At 48.1% G+C, this 22,578-nt stretch overlaps 1 protein-coding gene across 1 annotated transcript in view; it reads left to right on the top strand.

The window, feature by feature from the left end:
• ABCE1 (ATP binding cassette subfamily E member 1) overlaps positions 1 to 22,578 on the top strand; it is a 95,401-nt gene that overhangs the window by 28,167 nt on the left and 44,656 nt on the right. The window contains exon 3 of the mRNA XM_075348092.1: positions 5,258 to 5,343. Within this exon, the coding sequence (XP_075204207.1) occupies positions 5,258 to 5,343 (86 nt within the window). The remainder of the gene's footprint in view (positions 1 to 5,257; positions 5,344 to 22,578) is intronic.

The raw sequence follows: 22,578 nt of genomic DNA, 5'->3' as shown, positions 1-22,578 counted from the left end.
CCAAAGCTTCCCTTCGGTGGTGGCTTATTCCCACTTCATTAGCGAAGGGGAAATCTTTCCTACCCCCATCCTGGGAAGTAGTCACGACGGACGCGAGTCTGTCAGGGTGGGGAGCGGTTTTTCTCCACCACAGGGCTTAGGGTACGTGGACCCAGCAAGAGTCCTCGCTTCAGATCAATGTTCTGGAAATACGGGCAGTGTATCTTGCCCTGAAAGCGTTCCAGCAGTGGCTGGAAGGCAAGCAGATCAGAATTCAGTCAGACAATTCCACAGTGGTGGCAGACATCAACCACCAAGGCGGCACACGCAGTCGGCAAGCCTCCCAGGATGTCCGGCGGATTTTGATGTGGGTGGAAGCCACGGCATCCACCATCTCTGCAGTTCACATTCCAGGCGTGGAAAACTGGGAAGCGGATTATCTCAGTCGCCAGGGCATGGACACAGGGGAATGGTCCCTTCACCCGGGCGTGTTTCAGGAGATCTGTTGCCGCTGGGGGGTGCCGGACGTCGACTTCATGGCGTCCCGGCACAATAACAAGGTACCGACGTTCATGGCACGGTCTCAAGATCCCAGAGCTCTGGCGGCAGACGCCTTAGTTCAGGATTGGTCGCAGTTTCAGCTCCCTTATGTGTTCCTCCGCTGGCACTGTTGCCCAGTGTGTTACGCAAGATCAGGGCCGACTGCCGCCGCGTCATCCTCGTCGCTCCAGACTGGCCGAGGAGGTCGTGGTACCCGGATCTGTGGCATCTCACGGTCGGCCAACCGTGGGCACTACCAGACCGACCAGACTTGCTGTCTCAAGGGCCGTTTTTTCCATCTCAATTCTGTGGCCCTCAACCTGACTGTGTGGTCATTGAGTCCTGGATCCTAGCGTCTTCAGGGTTATCTCAAGACGTCATTGCCACTATGAGACAGGCTAGGAAACCAACGTCCGCCAAGATCTACCACAGGACGTGGAAAATTTTCCTGTCGTGGTGCTCTGCTCAGGGTTCTTCTCCCTGGCACTTTGCCTTGCCCATTTTTTCTGTCCTTCCTTCAATCTGGACTGGAAAAGGGTTTGTCGCTCAACTCCCTTAAGGGACAAGTCTCAGCGCTCTCTGTGTTTTTTCCAGAAGCGCCTAGCCAGACTTCCACAGGTACGCACGTTCCTGCAGGGGGTTTGTCACATCGTTCCTCCTTACAAGCTGACGTTAGAACCCTGGGATCTGAACAGGGTGCTGCTGGTTCTTTAGAAATCACCATTCGAGACAATGAGAGATATTTCTCTCTCTCACGCCTTTCGCAGAAAGGGTTTTTTCTAGTAGCAGTCACTTCACTTCGGAGAGTGTACGAGCTAGCAGCGCTGTCATGCAGAGCCCCTTTCCTGGTTGTTCACCAGGACAAGGTGGTTCTGCGTCCGGTTCCGGACTTTCTCTCTAAGGTGGTAGCCAATCAGGATATCTCCTTACCTTCTTTTTGTCCTCATCCAGTTCACCAATGTGAAAAGGATTTGCACTTGTTAGATCTGGTGAGAGCACTCAGACTCTACATTTCTCGTACGGCGCCCCTGCGCCGCTCGGATGCGCTCTTTGTCCTTGTCGCTGGCCAGCGTAAAGGGTCACAGGCTTCCAAATCAACCTTGGCTCGGTGGATCAAGGAGCCAATTCTCGAAGTCTACCGTTCGGCTGGGCTTCCGGTTCCCTCAGGGCTGAAGGCCCATTCTACCAGAGCCGTGGGTACGTCCTGGGCTTTGAGACACCAGGTTACGGCTCAGCAGGTGTGTCAGGCGGCTACCTGGTCGAGCCTGCACACTTTCAAGAAACACTATCAGTTGCATACCTATGCTTCGGCGGATGCCAGCCTAGGTAGACGAGTCCTTCAGGCGGCGATTGCGCACCTGTAGGAAGAGGCCGTTTTACGGCTCTCTTACGAGGTATTATTTTACCCACCCAGGGATTGCTTTTGGACATCCCAATTGTCTGGGTCTCCCAATAGAGCGACAAAGAAGAAGGGAATTTTGTTTACTTACCGTAAATTCCTTTTCTTCTAGCTCTAATTGGGAGACCCAGCACCCGCCCCTGTTTTTTTGTGTACACATGTTGTTCATGTTGAATGGTTTCAGTTCTCCGATATTCCTTCGGATTGAAGTTACTTTAAACCAGTTTATAATTCTTTTTCCTCCTTCTTGCTTTTGCACCAAAACTGAGGAGCCCGTGGGAGCACGGGGGGTGTATAGGCAGAAGGGGAGGGGCTTAACACTTTTGAGTGTAATACTTTGTGCTGCCTCCGGAGGCATAGCCTATACACCCAATTGTCTGGGTCTCCCAATTAGAGCTAGAAGAAAAGGAATTTACGGTAAGTAAACAAAATTCCCTTCTTTTCCCATAGGTTTTGCTGGGGAATGTCTGCAGAAAGGTTACAAGAATTTCTCAAATTTCTGCAGCAAAAACGCAGGTAAAAAACGCAGTGTGTGAACATAGCCTAGGCTGTGTTCACACACTGCGTTTTTTACCTGCGTTTTTGCTTCAGAAATTTCTTGAGAAATTCTTGTAACCTTTCTGCAGACATTCCCCAGCAAAACCTATGGGAAAAAAAATTAGCTGTGCGCACACTGCGTTTTTTTCTTAAGAAAATTCTTTCAGTAGATTTTCTTAAGAAAAAGAATGATCATGTCACTTCTTCTCTGCAGCTAACTGCGTTAGTTACCATAGATAATGGCACAATAACGCAGGGAGCAACCAGCGGTAAAAACGCAGGTGCGTTTTTTAACGCAGGTGCGCTAATCCTTCACTCAAAAAATTTCTTACGAAAAACCTTTTTTCTAGTGTGCACATAGCCTTAAGGTTATGTTTTAATAACACATGGTCCTAATTGTTGCCTTCTAACACATTAAGATGTAATTAAACCTTTCGGTTTCCACATAGGAAGCTGATGGGGAGTAACATCATTAGCGTAGATCACTGATCAGTGCCACCCAGTGGACTCTCACATAATGAAACACTTGCAATGAATAAGGCTATGTGCGCACTAGGCGTTTTTTTCACGCTGCGTTTTTATGTGCGTTTTTGTCTAAAAAACGCACCCGCGGCTAAAAAAAACGCGGCAAAAACGCATGCGTTTTTGCCGCGATTTGGTGCGTTTTTTGCTGCGTTTTTGCTCACTGCGTTTTTAATCAGTGCACAATGCCATTAAAGATTGTTGATGGGAAAAAAAAAAGGTCTGATGTCATTTCCTTCTTCAAAATGTTCATTGTATGCAGGAGAGCAGACAGCTGCAGAACTAGTGTATGCAGGAGAGCAGACAGCAGCTGCAGAACTACAAGTCTCAGCATCCTCCATTCACTAGTGTATGCAGGAGAGCAGACAGCAGCTGCAGAACTACAAGTCTCAGCATCCTCCATTCACTAGTGTATGGAGGAGAGCAGACAGCAGCTGCAGAACTACAAGTCTCAGCATCCTCCATTCACTAGTGTATGCAGGAGAGCAGACAGCAGCTGCAGAACTACAAGGCTCAGCATCTTCCATCCAGGACTGTATGCAGTTTTTTGCCCAAAAAGAAAAAAAAATGACATGGGCTTCGCCATATTTTTGTATGCTAGCCGGGTACAGCAGGCAGGTACGGGCTGCCCCCAACCCCCAGCTGCCTATTTGTACCCGGCTGGGAACCAAAAATATAGAGAAGCCCTTTTTTTTTAATTATTTCATGAAATAATTAAAAAAAAAAAAATGACGTGGGCTTCGCCTAATTTTTGAGTCCAGCCGGGTACAACTAGGCAGCTGGGGATTGGAATCCACAGTGCAGGGTACCCATGCTTTCTGGGCACCCCCACTGCGAATTGCAGTCCGCAGCCACCCCAGAAAATGGCGCTTTCATAGAAGCGCCATCTTCTGGTGCTGTATCCAACTCTTCTAGCTGCCCTGGTGACGGGTGGCTAGCTAGGTAATAATGGAGTTAGGGCTAGCTGTATATTATCAGCTAGCCCTAAGCCCGAAATTCATGGTGTCACGCCAATATTAGACATGGCCACCATGAATTTCTAGTAATGATAAAAAAAAAACACAACACAGAGAAAAATATTTTTATTAGAAATAAAACACAACACATATAGTGACTCCATCTTTATTGAAATAAACCCCCCTCCGCAGTATTCCTGGGTCAGGGTCCCGCGCCGTCCAATCAGGATCCAATATCATCTGATCGGTTTGCTGGAAGGCAAAGCGATCAGATGATGTGTCAGGTTCAAGGGGCTGAAGCACATCACACATCAGCTGATTGTATAAAAGCCGATTATACAATCAGCTGATGCATCAGTAGAAAAAAAAAAAAAAAATAATACTCACTTATGTGCTGTGGTGATTACCGGCAGCTCCTGGAGCGATCGATTGGACAGGAGTCTGATCCTATACGATCGCTGCCGGAGCTGCCGGTAATCAGCTGATGAAGTCCCCTGACGGCAGGATCAGCTGATAGCCGGCCGGGCAGGAAAAAGCCGGCGAGACTACGATCAGCTGATGCGTCAGGTGACTGCATCAGGTGATCCCTCGCCAGGTCCTGCCGGCCGGGGAGACTGCACACAGCCAGAGCGGCGGGACCGGGAGGAGCTGGGAGCGGGCATGGCACCGGGACCCTGCGGACAGGTGAGTATATGACATTTTTTTTTTTCTACTGTTCACTTTGTTTTTCGCCGCTGCCTCCACCTCCCGCCCAGACATGGCGCCGCACGGAGCTGACATGGACAGGACGGGAGGTGGAGGCAGCGGTGACGGTACCGGGAGGATTCCTGCTTCTGTGTTTACCAACAGAAGGAATCCTCTTCCTGTACACGTCACTGTAGTGCCCACCCCTTGCGTTTATAGCTGCGTTTTTAGTCATAGAAACGCGGCTATATGCGTTATTCATTGCGTTTTTAACATCTCATTGAATTCAATGAGTGAAAAACGCAGTGGAAAACGCAGAAATAATTGACATGCTGCGTTTTTGTGGTCACCACAAAAACGCAGCTAAAAAAAAAACGCTGTGTGAGGACAGCACTTCTGAAAACCCATTGACATTGCTGGGGAAGCAATGTCACTGCGTTTTCAGCACAAAAACGCGGTAAAAAACGCCGCTAAAAACGCCTAGTGCGCACATAGCCTAATATATCAGCTCTATTGAATCTTTCCCACAAAACATATACTAATCTGCTCAGTTCACATGCAGTGTAGCATTGCTTGCAGATCTAAATGCATGCAAATTGTGAAAGGGTTAACATTGCATTGATATATTTTTTGTTTCTAGGAAAATTGTGCATTGAAGTCACTCCTCAAAGTAAGATTGTATGGATTTCAGAAACCCTTTGCATTGGGTGTGGTATCTGCATCAAGGTGAGATGATTGAAGTTTTATTATATTACGGTAAATAATGACTAAGGCCTTATTCAGATGCCTGTGTTACACAAACCTATTATATGGGGCTGTCCACATGTCCTTGTGTTTTGTGGTTTTTTTTTTTTTGTTTTTTGTTTTTTTTTCTGACTTAAAAAAGATTCAAACAAAAAAAACTCAGACCTGTCTAATTTAAAGCACACCAATCACCAGGTTTTCCTATATATCCTAAAGCTAGTGCTATACTGCCACTATCAGGCTGATTCTATAAATACTTGTAGTTGTCAGCTTGGATGTATACCGTATTTTTCGGACCATAAGACTCACCCTGGTTTTAGAGGAGGATAATAAAATTTTAAGCAAAAAATGTGGTCATGACACACTGTTATGGGGCGAGGATCTGCTGCCTACACTGTTATGGGGGTAATGTCCCCAAATTCTCTGCTAAGCCCACCCCATCCTGGTAATGATCCTCCTGCCTTGTATATGTACCCCATCCTGGTACATGCCCTTATCCTGCTATATACTGGCATCCTGCTATTTACCCTCATCATGCTATTTACCCCCACCCATCCTGCTATATGCTCCCCATCCTGATATATACTGCCATCCTGGTATATGCCCTTATCCTGCTATATACCCTTATCCTGTTATATACCCCCATCCTGCTACATACTGCCATCCTTCTATATGCCCTTATCCTGCTATGTACCCCCATCCATCCTGTTATATGGCCCCATCCTGCTATATGGCATGTATCCTGTATCACACAAAAAAAAATAAACGTTTATACTCCCCTTTCCTCGCTCCATGCAGCATCGCTCCTCCCCTGTCAGTGCCGGCAGCAGCACTGCTGACCTGTGTGGAGCCGTCACTGTTCCCTGCAGCACCGCAATCTCCTATCTGCCGGTCAGCTGACCTGCATGACTAGCGACACGCACAGCAATGACGTCATCTCTGTGCTCACCGCTCGCTACACAGATCAGCTGGCCGGCAGACAGGAGATCGCGGTGCTGCAGGGGGAACGGTGACTGGTGAGTGTACTGGTTCACTGCCCCCGGTTCTGACCTGTGTGGAGCCGTTCCCCTGCAGCATCGCGATGTCCTCCTGTCTGCCGGCTGATGTGTGTGGAGAGCGCGCACAGGGATGACGTCATCGCTGTGCTCACCGCTCGCTACACAGATCAGCGGGCCGGCAGACAGGAGGAGATCGCGGTGCTGCAGGGGAACGGTGACTGGTGCGTTCACTGATTCACTGCACCCTGCGCTGATGATGATTCACAGGGGGCAGTGAATACAGCCTCACATGATCACTCCAGGCTGTAGTTGCCAGAGGTGATCATGGCCGGCTGTTTAATATGCACGCACCCCCCGTTCATCATTCCACCCACCTGTCAGCGCTGGCTTCAGCGCTGAGAGATGATGGACGGGAGGATGGGCATGCAATGTAATGAGCGGGCCCATGTGGTCACGGCAGGCTGCTACAGCCTGCTCGTGCCGCTGATGACCCGCTCCACCGCAGCACCCTCATTCCCGGCGGCAACCCTATATTCAGACCATAAGACGCACCCTCCACTTTCCCCCAACATTTGGGGGAAAAAAAGTGCGTCTTATGGTCCGAAAAATACGGTAAGTTTTGAAACCCAAGCAAGTAAAGTTTGTAAAATCAGCAGCGTGTTGGCCTCAGCCAACATAGCTTATACCAGGAAGCATTTTTCTGTTGGCTGGGGCCCCACCCCTTCTGGTCACATGGGTATAACATCAGCACAAGTCCATTTAGTCACAAAGTTAAACAATTTTATAATAGAATCAGCATAAATAACGGGAGGGGATAACTATGAATACCCAACCCAGCTATCAGCTGCTGTCAATTTACTTTCTTGGATTTCAAAGCCTATAAATCCAAGCTTACAACTAAAGGTATGTATAGAATCACCCTGATAGTGCAAGTAGAGCACTGGCTTTAGGTTATATAGGAAAATCCTGGTGAACGGTGCGCTTAAAAATCACACATTTCTTTCTATGGGTCTGTGAAAAACTGGAACACCCCATTGATAGCATGCTAATTGCATTTTAATGATGTTTGTTCTTCACTGATATTTTACTTGGAGAGCCATCTTTTTTTTGTGTTTGCAACAAAAAGGAAATTAAATGCTGTTGGTAAAAACTGGCCCATTGACCAAATACTGCTAAAAAATTTTTTTTTTTTCACTCAAGTATGAAATGACAAATGTACATATGTATCTAAACACCTCAATGACCAATGATACACATTAAATGGCGACCGTTAAGATACCTTTATTCAGTCATAGCTATTTTAAAACAGCTGTGAGTAATAAGTAAATAGCGCTATGAACCCCACCCCAGCGGGTGAAAATCCTGCGGTAGACACAGGGCTGAGGGGTTGGTAAGCCAAACCTGCGACTCAGACTCCTCAATTTCCCTTCCACCGACTCCCACATATATTGCTTATATTTAAGTGAAAATGTATTGTAGTACAATGTGAACATCAGACATTTAATAATTTTTATGATACAATAATCAAGATATTTATATATATTTATATATATTGTGTATATATAACACTGTAATAAACTATATAAGTGGCAAAAAATCAGTTTACAATAAAAACATACTAAATAACATTTGTGCAGTCTATGAATTTGTTGTAAGATATAGAATTGCTTCCATCAGATCCTCCTTCGCAGATGACCTCAAATCTGACCTAATAATTTTAAGGCTAGAGAACAACCTCTCTATAGTAACTTGGAATGGAGGAAAAACTGTAGCCACATGAGCAACATCTCTAACAATTTCCAGGTATAAAGGAATTGCCTCATGCACAGTCAGTTTTGAGGAACCGTTGAATTTTTCTATTTCTTTGAGAGCAAGTGAAAAATCTTGCTGAAATATAGTCAATCTGCTGCTATAGGAGCCGGAGTGAAATCTTTTTCCTTGCGCTTTGCCTGCTCCATGTCATCCAAATACATGTCAAAGTTAAACTCCTCATCTGATGAGGATGAAGATATGGCAGCAGTAGCACTGTCAGGACCCAAGTCCTCTTGCTCCTGGCAGCCTTGTAGGCCACTCATCCTAACTGCTACCTCAGTCAGAGCTTCTTTCTTTATCGTTCCTTTGGGAGACCCAGACCTTGGGTGTTTAGCTTCTGCCTCCGGAGGACACACAAAGTACTACACCTAAAAGTGTAGCTCCTCCCTCTGAGCCTATACACCCCCTGGTGAGCCAGTCACAGCCAGTTTATCGCTTTGTGTTCAGGAGGACATACATCCACACATACATATGATTTTTTTTTTTTTTTTGGAAAAAGATTGAAGAAGTACGGGTCCACGTCTGGACTCCCGGCATATCCCTTCTCACCCCACTGTGTCGGCGGTGTGTAAGGTTGATTTCCAAGGCTGGAGCCTTACATGCCGTGCTCCTTCACCATCCCTCCTGGGCTCTGGATTGAAGTGGGAGCCAGCGCGGTCTCCATGCCTGGCAGGAGGCCGGTCTCCGTCCACAGCCCCTTGAGGACCCTGCTGGACCGGAGCACTCATCCCCAGGGACCTGGCCCTGCGTCTCAGCAGCTAAGTACCTGAGACGTTCATATGTTAGGGGGTCTCTGTCCTTTATTGTGTGGGGAGAGTGTGTTTGCTGTATTTGTTTTGACATTTCCGGCGGGTCCTCTGGTTTTTCGCCCGAGAACCGCACCGATGGTGCCTGCGCGTCGGCCTCGCTGCTCAAATTTAGGCCCCGGCTTCGTCGGAGGCCTAGTTTCTGTTACCTGCCCTCGCATGTCACTCATGCAGAGGGACGGGCACGGCTCCTCCCGGCGGCCGTCCGGCACAGGGGAGGGACACTCCCCACTGCTTGTGCGTGACACCCCCCCTGCAGGCCTCTATGGCCCTCCAGATCCCGCTTTCCTACAGGGATGCCCCCGTCCCGCCCCCTCTCTTCGCTCCGGCGGCCATTTTCTTGGACAGGGTTCACTCTGCGCTGGGACATCCTGCACTCTGCATCCCTGCTGAGGTGCTGTGCATTGGGGGTCCGGGCTTCGGGATCTGGAGGCTTCCAGCGGTCTGGTAAGCCACAGCCGGTCTCTGGTTGTGGACCTCTGAATATACTCCCTGGGGTTCATTCTCTTTGTAGAAGCTGTTTTCCCCACTCCAGCAGCATGTCTCACATGAGGAGCAAGGCTCCAAAGCTTTATACTGCATGCGCTGCTTGTAAGCTCCTGCTGCCTGAACCGAGCACCTATCCACATTGTGATGTCTGCTCTAACTTGGAGGTGCCACAGCCTGGAGTCTCACCCCCAGTGGTCTCTCAGGCTGCTTCTGCACCTGTGGCCGAACCTCCGGCCTGGGTAGAGTCCTTCTCTAGGTCTATCTCCCAGTCATTTGCTGAGTCCATGGGACTTCTGTCCAGGACTTTGATGAATATGCATCAGGGTGCCTCTAATGCTCTTGCTAAGGGTCCTTTAGGATCCCTATCCTCTGACCTCCGTCCACCGGAGCTCACAGAGGATTCATCATCAGGGCACAGACCCCGTCCTCCTAAGAGGCGCTGCAGGGTTTCCTCTCCCTCCTCATCCCGCGGCTCTGATTCAAGGGTTGAGGACTCGCAGGATGAGGAGGATGCCTTTACAGGGGGCTCGGAGGCTAACTCCATGTGCCCCATTGATCTTTCCGAGGGTGACTCAGAACTTAGTGACTTGATTGCTTCCATTAATTCTTTCCTTAATCTCAACCCTCCAGTATCCGAGGAGCAACCCTCTCTGGCAGAAAAGCACCAGTTTACCTCGCCTAAGAGAGTAAAGAGTGTGTTCTTTAACCACTCCAGTTTTCAGACCGCTGTGACCAAACCCAGGGCCTGTCCTGACAAACGCTTCCCAAAGCGTGGTTCTGATGACCGTTTTCCCTTTCCACCTGAGGTGGTCAAGGAGTGGGCTCACTCCCCAAAGGTAGACCCTCCGGTGTCTAGGCTCTCAGCCTGGACCGTTGTGTCGGTGGCTGATTGCACTTCCCTTAAGGATGCCACTGACCGTCAGATTGACCTTCTGGCCAAATCCGTGTATGAAGCAGCGGGGGCCGCGTTTTCTCCAACTTTTGCAGCAGTGTGGGCCCTCTAAGCCATCTCTGCTTCTCTAGAGGAGATGCATTCCCTCATCAGGGAATCTATGCCCGAGATGGTTGCCTTAACTTCTCAAGCTTCAGCTTTTTCTTCTTATGCCATGTCTGCCATGCTAGAGGCTTCTCACCGCACTGCGGTGGCTTCGGCTAATTCCCTCGTTATCCGCAGGATCTTGTGGGTTCGAGAGTGGAAGGCAGATGCTTCTTCAAAGAAGTACCTTGCTGGGCTCCCTTTTGCTGGTTCCCGGCTGTTCGGTGAACAACTGGATGAAATTATTAAGGAAGCTACTGGCGGGAAGAGTACTTCCATGCCACAAACTAAAACCAGAAAGCCTGCCCAGGGTAGGATTCAGTCGAGGTTTCGCTCCTTTCGTTCCTCCAACTGGTCGTCCTCTAAGCCCTCCGCCTCGTCCGCTAGCTCAGCTAAGGACCAGAAATCCAACTGGCGCTCAAGAGCGCGTCCACAGAAGACCGCAGGAGGTCCTGCCACTAAGGCAGCCTCCTCGTGACTGTCTGCCCGCTCCAGCAACGTCCTTAGTCGGTGGCAGGCTATCCCACTTTGGCGACGCTTGGTTTCAACAAGTCTCCGATCAGTGGGTGAGAGATATTATCTCTCACTGCTACAGGATAGAATTCTCTTCCAGCCCGCCAAACAGATTTTTTTCTCTCAACTCCCCCCTGCTCCAAGGCCGCCGCCTTCTCACAGGCCATGGCAGCCTTGCAGGCCAACGGAGTAATTGTACCAGTTCCTGCCCGGGAACGGTTCAGAGGTTTTTACTCCAACCTCTTCCTAGTTCCCAAAAAGGACGGTACCTTCCGGCCCATCCTGGATCTCAAGCTTCTCAACAAGCATGTTCGGGTGCGGCACTTTCGCATGGAGTCTCTGCGATCAGTCATTGCCTCACTGACCCAAGGGGATTTCCTGGCGTCCATCGACATCAGAGATGCCTATCTACATGTGCCAATTGCACTTTCACACCAGCGTTGGCTACGCTTTGCAATAGGAGAAGATCATTTCCAATTCGTGGCTCTCCCCTTCGGGTTAGCCACGGCACCGCGGGTATTCACCAAGGTCATGGCAGCAGTGATTGCGGTTCTGCACCTCCAGGGGTTGGCAGTGCTCCCTTACCTGGACGACCTTCTAGTCAAGGCTTCATCCAGCGCAGACTGTCAGCGGAGTGTCTCGCTCACTCTCGCCACTCTAGCCCAATTCGGGTGGGTTGTCAATCTTCCCAAATCCACTCTGACTCCGACCCACAGTCTCACGTACCTAGGGATACAGTTCGAGACTCTGCCGGCACTTGTGAAGTTGCCCTTGGACAAACAGCTGTCACTCCGGTTGGCGGTGCGCTCTCTCCTGAGGCCCCGCCGTTATACCCTCAGGCGTCTGATGCAGGTGCTGGGTCAAATGGTGGCGTCCATGGAGGCTGTTCCCTTTGCCCAGTTCCATCTGCGCCCCCTGCAGCTGGACATTCTCCGCTGTTGGGACAAGCGGCCTTCCTCCTTACACAAGTCAGTGGCTCTGTCGCCACGGACCAAGAGCTCTCTTCAGTGGTGGCTTCGGCCTCTCTCCCTGTCCCAAGGGCGCTCCTTCCTGGCCCCGTCCTGGGTGATTCTCACCACGGATGCCAGTCTATCCGGCTGGGGAGCGGTATGTCTCCACCACAGAGCACAGGGCACTTGGACTCCGTCCGAGTCAGCCCTTTCAATCAATGTGCTGGAGACCAGAGCCGTGCTTCTAGCTCTCCTAGCATTTCACCACCTGCTGGCGGGCAGGCACATTCGAGTCGTCAGACAACGCGACAGCGGTTGCCTACATCAACCATCAAGGTGGGACACGCAGCCGCCTGGCAATGGTGGAGGTACAACGCATTCTTCAATGGGCGGAGGACTCCAGGTCCACCATATCCGCAGTCCACATCCCAGGCGTGGACAACTGGGAGGCAGATTATCTCAGCCGTCAAAGCGTGGACGGTGGCGAGTGGTCCCTGCACCCGGCAGTATTTCAGTCGATCTGCCGCAAATGGGGCACTCCGGACGTGGACCTAATGGCATCACGTCACAACAACAAAGTTCCTGTTTACGTGGCTCGCTCCCACGATCCTCAGGCCTTCGCCGCGGACACTCTGGTTCAGGACTGGTCCCAGTTTCGTCTGTCTACGTGTTTCCCCCTCTAGCTCTCTTGCCCAGAGTTCTGCGCAAGATCAGAATGGAGGGTCGTCGAGTCATCCTCATTGCACCGGACTGGCCCAGGCGAGCTTGGTATCCGGATCTGCTCCAACTGTCCGTAGAGATGCCATGGCATCTCCCGGACCGTCCAGACCTACTCTCGCAAGGTCCGTTTTTCCGCCCGAATTCTGCGGCCCTCAAATTGACGACGTGGCTCTTGAGTCCTGGATTTTGACGGCTTCTGGTATTCCTCCTGAAGTCATCTCCACTATGACTCGGGCCCGTAAGTCTTCCTCCTCTAAGATCTATCACAGGACTTGGAAAATTTTCCTGTCCTGGTGTCGTTCTACCGGCCATCCTCCTTGGCCATTCTCCTTGCCGACCCTTCTGTCTTTTCTACAGTCCGGTCTGCAGCTAGGACTGTCCCTCAACTCTCTCAAGGGACAAGTTTCGGCTCTGTCAGTTCTGTTCCAGCGGCGTCTCGCTCGGCTGGCTCAGGTCCGCACCTTCATGCAGGGCGCGTCTCACATCATTCCTCCTTACCGGCGGCCCTTGGACCCCTGGGACCTTAACTTGGTTCTCACGGTCTTGCAGAAACCCCCCTTTGAGCCTCTTAGGGAGGTTTCTTTGTACCGTCTTTCACAGAAAGTGGCCTTTCTGGTTGCCATAACTTTTTTCAGGAGAGTCTCTGATTTGGCTGCGCTCTCCTCGGAGTCACCTTTTTTAGTCTTTCATCAAAACAAGGTGTTTCTCCTTTCCACCTTAACCAGGACATTACCTTACCTTCCTTCTGTCCGGCCCCTGTTCATCGCTTTGAAAAAGCTCTCCATACTCTAGATCTGGTGCGTGCTCTCCGGATCTATGTGTCTCGCACCGCTGCGCTTAGGTGGTGCACCTCTCTTTTTGTGCTAACCACAGGTCGGCGCAAGGGCCTCCTTGCTTCTAAGCCGACCTTAGCCCGTTGGATTAGGTCGACCATCTCTGGCGCCTACCAGAGTACGCAGGCGCCTCCCCCGCCGGGGATCAAAGCACACTCGACCAGAGCTGTCGGTGCCTCTTGGGCTTTTAGGCACCAGGCTACGGCTCAACAAGTCTGTCAGGCTGCCACTTGGGCTAGCCTGCATACCTTTTCAAAGCACTACCAAGTGCATGCTCATGCTTCGGCAGATGCGAGCTTGGGCAGACGCATCCTTCAGGCGGCGGTCGCCCATTTGTGAAGTTAGGTTTTGCCTACTTCTCAGTTTCTGTTTATTTCCCACCCAGGGACTGCTTTGGAACATCCCAAGGTCTGGGTCTCCCAAAGGAACGATAAAGAAAAAGAGAATTTTGTTTACTTACCGTAAATTCTTTTTCTTATAGTTCCGTCTTGGGAGACCCAGCACCCTCCCTGTTGCCTGTTGGCAATTTCCTTGTTCCGCGTGTTTTCACCGGCTGTTGTCATGGACAGAGTCTCCGGTTGTTCCGGCTCTTGCTCTGTTCTACTTGTGGGTGGCTATTCTCCTTCAGCTTTTGCACTAAACTGGCTGTGACTGGCTCACCAGGGGGTGTATAGGCTCAGAGGGAGGAGCTACACTTTTAGGTGTAGTACTTTGTGTGTCCTCCGGAGGCAGAAGCTAAACACCCAAGGTCTGGGTCTCCCAAGACGGAACTATAAGAAAAAGAATTTACGGTAAGTAAACAAAATTCTCTTTTTTCCTTTAGTAATTGTAATTCATCCTGAAGAAGCCTTGATGCTCTGAACACTTGCTAATATAATTTTTCTGGTTAGCCTATAAAAGGTATCACTCCTAAAATACTTTTGTCATTCTTGGGACATAGTATTTCAATTCATAAATAAGCGCAAAACATATAGCCTAAATTTATCACTAACAAAGTGCAATGTGTCACAAAGTCTCATCACTGGGATGCGTTGAAGCGTTCCAGTGTTATTACTTCAGTTACTGGTCTGCTTTAAAAAGTTGAGCCTGATCATTAAGGGCAAAATTGGCTTGGTAACTAAGGGCTTAAAGTGACTAGTCTAGGGACAGAATTTCATGTGTTTATACAGAGTAATCTTACTGCTGTCTATCAGCCTCTCAGACTACCTGATGCACAGAGAGGTCTCGAGACTTCCGAGCATGTGGTGTCCTGGATAGTCTGATGTGCCGTACCTATTTTAAGGCCCAGCACATGGGACCCTAGAACAGTAGATCGGCAGCAAAGCCATGTAAAGGAGAACATGGCACATTACTATTAGACTATATACGCACACTGCATCTTTTGTTGCATTTTTGGTGCATTTTCTATGAAGTTTGAGGTCACAAAAGATTCACCCAAATGAATACGTTTCCTTACTCCAGCAAAGTCTTAGAGATTTCTATTTTGCTGTCCACACAGTGCATCTTTTTTGGCTGTGCTTTTGAAGTTGCAGCATGTCAGTTGTTTTTGTGTTTTGTCCCTCGTTTCGGAGGACTGGCACATCAATCCCTGCTGATTCTAGGTCTGCTGTGGATTGATCCCTGGTATCTAGCCAGATGCCAGACCCCATATATATTTTAACGCGACCAGAATCTGGCGCAAAGGGGTAGGAGCAAGCGCATCATGCTTACCGATTCACCGGGGCGGCAGTCATACTGCTCCCGTTACCGCTCATTCACTTCCTGGGCTGGTCATTGCCTTCATTTAATATGCACTACGTCCCCCGCCCACAGGCATCTGTGATTGGTTGCAGTCAGACTTGCCTCCACGCCGAGTTACAGCGTGTCTGACGCTTCCAATCACAGACGCTGGTGGGTGTGGGTCTATATCCTGCAGTAAAATAAATTGGCTTAGGATCCCCCCACATTATGATACCCAGCACAGATAAAGCCCGACAGCGGGGGGCGGGCTGGTATTCTCAAGTTGGAGAGACCCATGGTTATTGGGTGCCCCCCCCAACCTAAAAATATCAGCCTGCAGCCACCCGGAATTGCCGCATCCATTAGATGCGACAGTCCCAGCACTTTACCCGGCTTTTCCCGATTTACCCTGGTGCGATGGAAATCGGGATATAAGAAGTTAATGGCAGCCCACAGCTGCCACTAATCCCTAGATTAGTGCTGGGAGGCGTCTGAGACCCCCTTATCACTAATCTGTAAGTGAAATTAAGTAAACACCCAAAAAATCCTTTATTTGAAATAAGACAAAAAAAGCATTCTCTTTCACCACTTTATTAACACCAAAAACACCCCTGCAGGTTCGACGTAATCCACACGAGGTCCCACAATGCTTCCATTACTTGCTGCATCTGAAGCTCACAGCAAGCACCATACAACATGACTGCCCGCTGTGAGGTTCAGGCAGGGACTGAGCGGCAATCAGCGGTGACGTCACTCAGGTTAGCCGCGGCCATAGCTGGAGTCCTCCACCTGTGACTGCAAATCACCTGAGTGACGTCACCGCTAATCACACAGCTCACTTCAGTCACTGTGTGGAGCTCACAGCGAACAGTCTTGTTCTATGGCGCTCGCAGTGAGCTTCAGATGTAGCAGTGCTGGAAGGGTCGTGAGACCTCATGTGGATTATGTCGGACCTGCAGGGGTGTTTTGGGGGTTAATAAAGTGGTGAAAGAGGATGCATTGTCTTTTATTTGAAATAAAGGATTTTTTGGGTGGCTGGGTTTTTTTACTTCCACTTACAGCTTAGTGATGAGAGGATCTCATAGAAACCTCCCATTACTAATCTAGGGCTTAGTTGCAGCTATGGGCTGCCATTTACTCCTTATTACCCCGATTGCCACCGCACCAAGGCAACAGGAAGAGTTGGGTCCAGCACCAGAATATCAGCCACTAGTTGTCTGCTGTACCTTGGCTGGTTCTAGAAAAATGGGGGGACCCCTTTGTCAATTTTTTTTTTAAGAAGTCAAAAAAGTGTGGGATCCCCTCTATTTTTCATAACAAGCAAAGGTACAGCAGATAGTTGGGGGGTGATGCTGCTGTTCTGTGCTGGATATGAAAAACGGGGGGGACACCACGTAATTTTTTTTACCAAAAAATAAATAACAAAAAACAGCTTGCCAAGCTTGCTATCGCTATTGTTATTTCTTTCTATCTATTCTGTATGTTCTTTGTATCTATTTTTTCTATCTATTCTAGCCATCTATCAATTATCCTATCATATTTTGTTTCTCCTTTAAAAAATGCATTAACAACATGCAAAACGTCATGCGTTTTTGGGCCACAAGCTGTGTTTCTGTGACCACAGGATAAAAAGATGCACTCAAGATGCACATAGGCTATGTGCGCGTGCTGCATCTTTTTCTAAGTGTTACATACAAAAATTTGTGTGGAGTATCCAGCTAATCACTCAATGAAGTTCATGTACACAACATACTGCTGTAGAGAGCTTAACCCCTTAGTGACGGAGCTAATTTTCACCTTAATGACCAGACCAAATTTTGCAATTCTGACCAGTGTCACTTCATGAGGTTATAGCTCTTGAACGCTTCAACCGATCCCAGTTATTCTAAGATTGTTTTTTTCGTCACATATTGGACTTCATGTTAGTACCAAATTTAGGACAATATTTTGTGTTTCTGAAAAAAATTTAATTTTGGCAAAAAATTTGAAAATTTAGCAATTTTTAACTTTTGAATTCTTATACCGTTAAACCAGAGATTTCTGTGACACAAAATAGTTAATAAATTACATTTACCACTTGTCCACTTTACATCAGTGCGATTTTGGAACCAAAATTTTTTTTTTGTTAGGACGTTAGAGGGGTTCAAAGTTTATCAGCAATTTCTCATTTTTATATCAAAATTTACAAAACCATTTTTTTAGGGACCACATCATATTTGAAGTGACTTTGATAGGCCTAGATGACAGAAAATACCCAAAAGTGACACCATTCTAAAAACTGCACCCCCCCAAAGTACTCAAAATCACATTCAAGAAGTTTATTAACCCTTCAGGTGCTTCACATGAACAAAAGCAATGTGGAATGAAAAAAAGCAAAACCTACAAATGCTGCTCTAACCCAAATTTATTCACTTTTAGAAGAAATAACACAACAAAATGGACCCCAAAACTTGTTACCCACTTTCTTATGAACGCGCCGATACCCCACATGTGGTCAAAGACCTCTGTTTGGATAAATGGGAGGGCTCGGAACAGAAGGAGCAATATTTGAATTTTGGAAAGCAAATTTGGCTGAAATAGATTGCAAGCACTATGTTGCATTTACAAGTCCGCTAAGGTACCTAAACAGAAGAAACTGCTCACAAGTGATGCCATTTTGGAAACTAGACCCCTCAAGGCCTCTATCAAGGGGTAAAGTGAGCATTTTGGACCCACAAGTATTTCACAGATTTTGTTAACGTTACGTTGTATTATTGAAAATTTTAATAATTTTCTCAAAAATGTTGCTTTAGCATCAATTTTCTCACTTTTTCAAGAGGTAATTACAAAAATTTGACCTCAAGGTTTGTTACCCACTTTCTTACGAGCGCGGTGATACCTCACATGTGGTCTGAAACCTTTGTTTGGACAAATGGGAGGTATTGGAACGGAAGGAGCAGTATTTGAGTTTTGGAAAGAAAAGTTGGCTGAAAAAGATTGCGTGCACCATGTCGCATTTGGAGGTCCCCTAAGGTACCTAAACAGCAGACACCCCCTACAAGTGACCCCATTTTGGAAACTAGGCCCCTCAAGGAATTTATCTAGATGTTTAGTGACTACCCTGAACCCCCAGGTGCTTCACAGAATTTTGTAACGTTGAGCCATGAAAATAAAAAATAACATTTTACCACAAAATCGTGACTTCAACCAGGTAGCTTTTTTTTTTTACAAGAGTAAAAGGAAAAAATTCAGCATAAAATTTATTGTGCAATTTCTCCTGAATTTGGCGATACGTTATATGTGGTGGAAATCAACTGTTTGGGCGCATGGCAGGGCTCGGAAGGGAAGGAGTGCCATTTAACTACAAAATTGGCTGGAATCAATAGCAGATGCCATGTTGCATTTGGAGAGCCCCTGAGGTGCCTATACAGTGAAGCTCCCCAACATGTGGCCCCATTTTGGAAAATATACCCCTCAAGGAATTTAGCTAGATGTTTGATGAGTACCCTGAACCCCCAGGTGCTTCACAGAATTTTATAATGTTAAGCTGTGAAAATAAAAAAAAAAAATTTTACCACAAAGTTATTTTAACCAGGTAGCTTTTTTTTCACAGGTAACAGGAAAAAAATGCACCATAAGATGTATTGTGCAATTTCTCCTGAGTTCGCTGATACATCATATGTGGTGGAAATCAACTGTTTGGGTTCACGGCAAGCCTCGGAAGGAAAGGAGCACCGTATGACTGCAAAATTGGCAGGAATTATTAGCGAACGCCATGTTGCATTTGGTGACCCCCTGAGGTGCCTAAACAGTGGAGCTCCCCCACAAGTGACCCCATTCTGGAAACTAGACCCCTCAAGGATTTTATCTAGGGGTATAGTGCATTTGAACCCACAGATACTTCATAGAATTTCATAACCTTAGGTAGTCATATTGAAAATTTTGATTATTTTTTTTCAGAAAAATGTTGCTTTAGCACAAAATTCCTCACTTTTTCAAGAGGAAATACCAAAAAATGGAGCACACGGTTTATCCAATTTCTTATGAGCGCAGTGATACCCCATATGTGGTGAAAAAAGCTCTGTTTGGACAAACAGTAGGGTTCGGAACGGAAGGAGCATGATTTGAATTTTGTAAAAGTTGAAACAAATTGTGGGCACCATGTCGCATTTGCAGGGCCCCTAGGTCACCTATACAGCAGAAACCCCCACAAGTGACCCCATTTTGGAAACTAGACCCTTCAAGCACTTTATTCAGGGGTATAGGGAGAATTTTAAATCTACAGGTACTTCACAAAAATGTTGCTGTTGCGCCAAATTTCTCTCTATTAGGCTATGTGCCCACAATCTGGCGACACTGTCTAGGATGCAGTGCGAGCCCTCCTGCAGAGATGTGAGTGTTGTCCACGGGAGAACGCAGCTACCTGTGTATACACTCCGGGTTCAAACCGCTGCAGACTTTATTCTTCCTTCGAAGAACACTTTAGTCTCTGCAGCATAAATTGACATCCTGCTGCTCAGGTCAGGTCAGTTTATGCTGCAGAGAAAAGAAGTGACGTGGGCAGGAGATTTCTAAAAATCCTTCCACTGTGCTTGTACTGCACAACGCAGCGTTATGGACGCAGTGAAAACACTCTGCATCCAAAATGCTGCAAATCCTGATTGTGGGCACATAGCCTAAAGAGCTAGGATCGATGGATGGATAGATGTCTAACACGTATATAATTTCCTACCCCCTGCATATTCTAAGCTGGTGCCCGTTAGAGTCTTTCATTGTGTTGTGCCTTGTATTTAGCCCAAATATAAATAAATAATTAAAAAAATGACGTAGTGTCCCCCCTATTTTTGATAGCCAGCTGGGGTAAAGCAGACGGTTGCAGCCTATAGACCACAGCTGGCAGCTTCACCTTGGCTGGTGATCCAATTTGGAGGTCACCCCAAACTGTTTTTTTAGAATTATTTATAAATGATTTAAAAAAAAAAAAAAATGGGATCCCCCTCAAATTGGATTACCAGCCAAGGTAAAGCAGACAACTGTGGCCTGGTATTATCAGGGTGGGAAGGGCCATAGTTATTTGGCCTTTCCCAACCTAATAGCAGGCCGCAGCCGCCCCAGAAGTGGCGCATCCATTAGATGCGCCATTTCTGGCGTTTCGCCCCAGCTCATCCCGTTGCCCTGGAGCGGTGGCAAACGGTAATAAATGGGGTTGATGCTAGATGTGTAATGTCACCTGACAGCAAGCCCAGAGGTTAGAGATGTCACCGCATCTAAACAGATACCCAACATCACTAACCCAGTCAGTAATAGAAAAAAAATAAAGACAAAAAAAATTTATTTGAAAAAACACTCCCCAAAACATTCCCTCTTTCACCAATTTATTGAAAATAAAAAAAATTACGGTCCGCCGTAATCCATTTTGGAGGTTCTGGACCTTTTAGAATATGGGGGGCACGCTCAGGGAACGTATCCCCCATTTTCTGGAAGAGCAAGCTCTTCATGTGAGCAGTGTGGGTGCAGTAATCTGAGAATACTGCACTCACACTGCCCCGGTCCAACCTAGGGCAGAGTGACCTGCAGTAACCTCATTCCAGAATATGAGGGGCACGCTGAGAGAACGTATCCCCCATTTTCTGGAACAGCAGGCCCTCCATGTGAGGAGTGTGGCTGCAGATTACTGCACTCGCGCTCCCCCGGTCCACAGTACAGCAGTTTCGGCAGTAGTGAGCTCAGTGTCCCTGCTTGCAAGGAGCCAGCTGACAGTCGCTGTCTGCGCATGCGCCTCTAGCTTTTCAGAGGGAGGCGGAGTGATCGTGGGGATCAGACTAGCAGCCAGGTACCAGGGAAGACCGGGGGCTGGGGCTGACGGGGGGTGACCTGGAAGGACCTAGGGACGATTTTTCTGTTGCATGTGACATGTCACATGCGACAGAAATGAGGGAAGGAGAATGAATGCGGCCGTGTGCTACTGTGCGCATCGCCATCTTACATGCTCCGGAGGGGAGGGGGATTGCCCTGGAGAATCAGAGGGGGCTCCGGGGGACCAGAGAGCTCTGGTGTCCCGGAGGAGGGCTCAAGGGGAGGACATTTCCCTCCGATCTGAAATGTTTCATCATTTCAGATCAGAGGGAAATGAATGCAGAGCCGGCGGCGGCTGCAGTTTTCGGCGTCATCCTGAATGCTTCGGAGGGAGGGCTCTGGAGAACCGGAGGGTGCTCCGGGGGACCAGATAGCTCCGGTGTCCCGGAGGAGGGCTTGGAGAAGACATTTCCCTCCGATCTGAAATGTTTCATAATTTCAGATCAGAGGGAAATGAATGCAGAGCCGGCGGCGGTGGCAGTTTTCGGCGTCATCCTGAATGCTGCGGAGGGAGGAAGCGCAACTTTGGATGTTCCGGTGGGGGTTGATTTCTCCGGTACCGGGGGCTTTGGGGGCACTAGGGGCTTATATTTCTTTATCATCTGACACGTTTGATCATGTCAGATGAGAAAGAAATCAGTATTTGCCTTTTTTTTTTTTTTTTGTGATTGGCGGTATACGGTGTATACCGGCGATCACATTATCGGGGTCCAATAAAAACACCCCGATTTCATAATCTTGGGGGTCTCAGCTACCTCCGGTAGCTGAAACCCCCGAGATTTTCCATGACTGGGGGGCGCTACAAGCTTTTTCCGGCCTGATGTCTCAAAGCGTCGGAACAGAATAAGTACCCTGTTTTTCCGACGTCTTGAGACGTTAGGCCGTAGCTATGGGGTTAAAGGGAACCTGTCAGGTGCACTATGCACCCAGAACCACGAGCAGTTCTGGGTGTATATTGCGAATTCCTGCACAACTGTCCCTGTATACACTAGCATAGATAAAGAGATCTTTAGAAAAAGTATTTCCAAAGGTCTTTTTTATCTTTTGCTAATGAGTGTAGGGACAAGTCCCAAGGGTATTGCTTCCCTTGCTAGTCGGCCCCATTAGCATGTTAGTACGCCCCTGTGGACATGTGCAGTGTCAGAGGATGGTCGCGCTCACCTCTCCACTGCCATCGCTGCCTAACGCTGGATTTCAGCTCAGCGCATGACCCCGGTGTTTCGGTCATGTGCACTACTTCAGTTTGAAGCAAGGGCTTGTACACCTGGCTTCATAGTGCGCATGACTGAAACTCCGGGGTCATGCGCACTAAGCCGAAATCCAGCGTCAGGTGGCAAAGGCAGCGGAGATGCGAGTGAGATCATCCTCTAGACGCTGCGCGTTCATTAGCATGTTAGTATGCCAACAGGGATGCTCATTAGCATACGATAACAGATCTTTAGAAATACTCTTTCTAATGATCCCTTTATCTATGTTTAGTGTATACAATACGGTTAGGCAGAGATT

This window comes from Anomaloglossus baeobatrachus, chromosome 1, assembly GCF_048569485.1.
Source record: "Anomaloglossus baeobatrachus isolate aAnoBae1 chromosome 1, aAnoBae1.hap1, whole genome shotgun sequence".
In the NCBI taxonomy this organism is placed as follows: domain Eukaryota; kingdom Metazoa; phylum Chordata; class Amphibia; order Anura; family Aromobatidae; genus Anomaloglossus; species Anomaloglossus baeobatrachus.
Note: the sequence above shows the minus strand (reverse complement) of the source record. Positions and strands in the feature narration are given on the sequence as shown.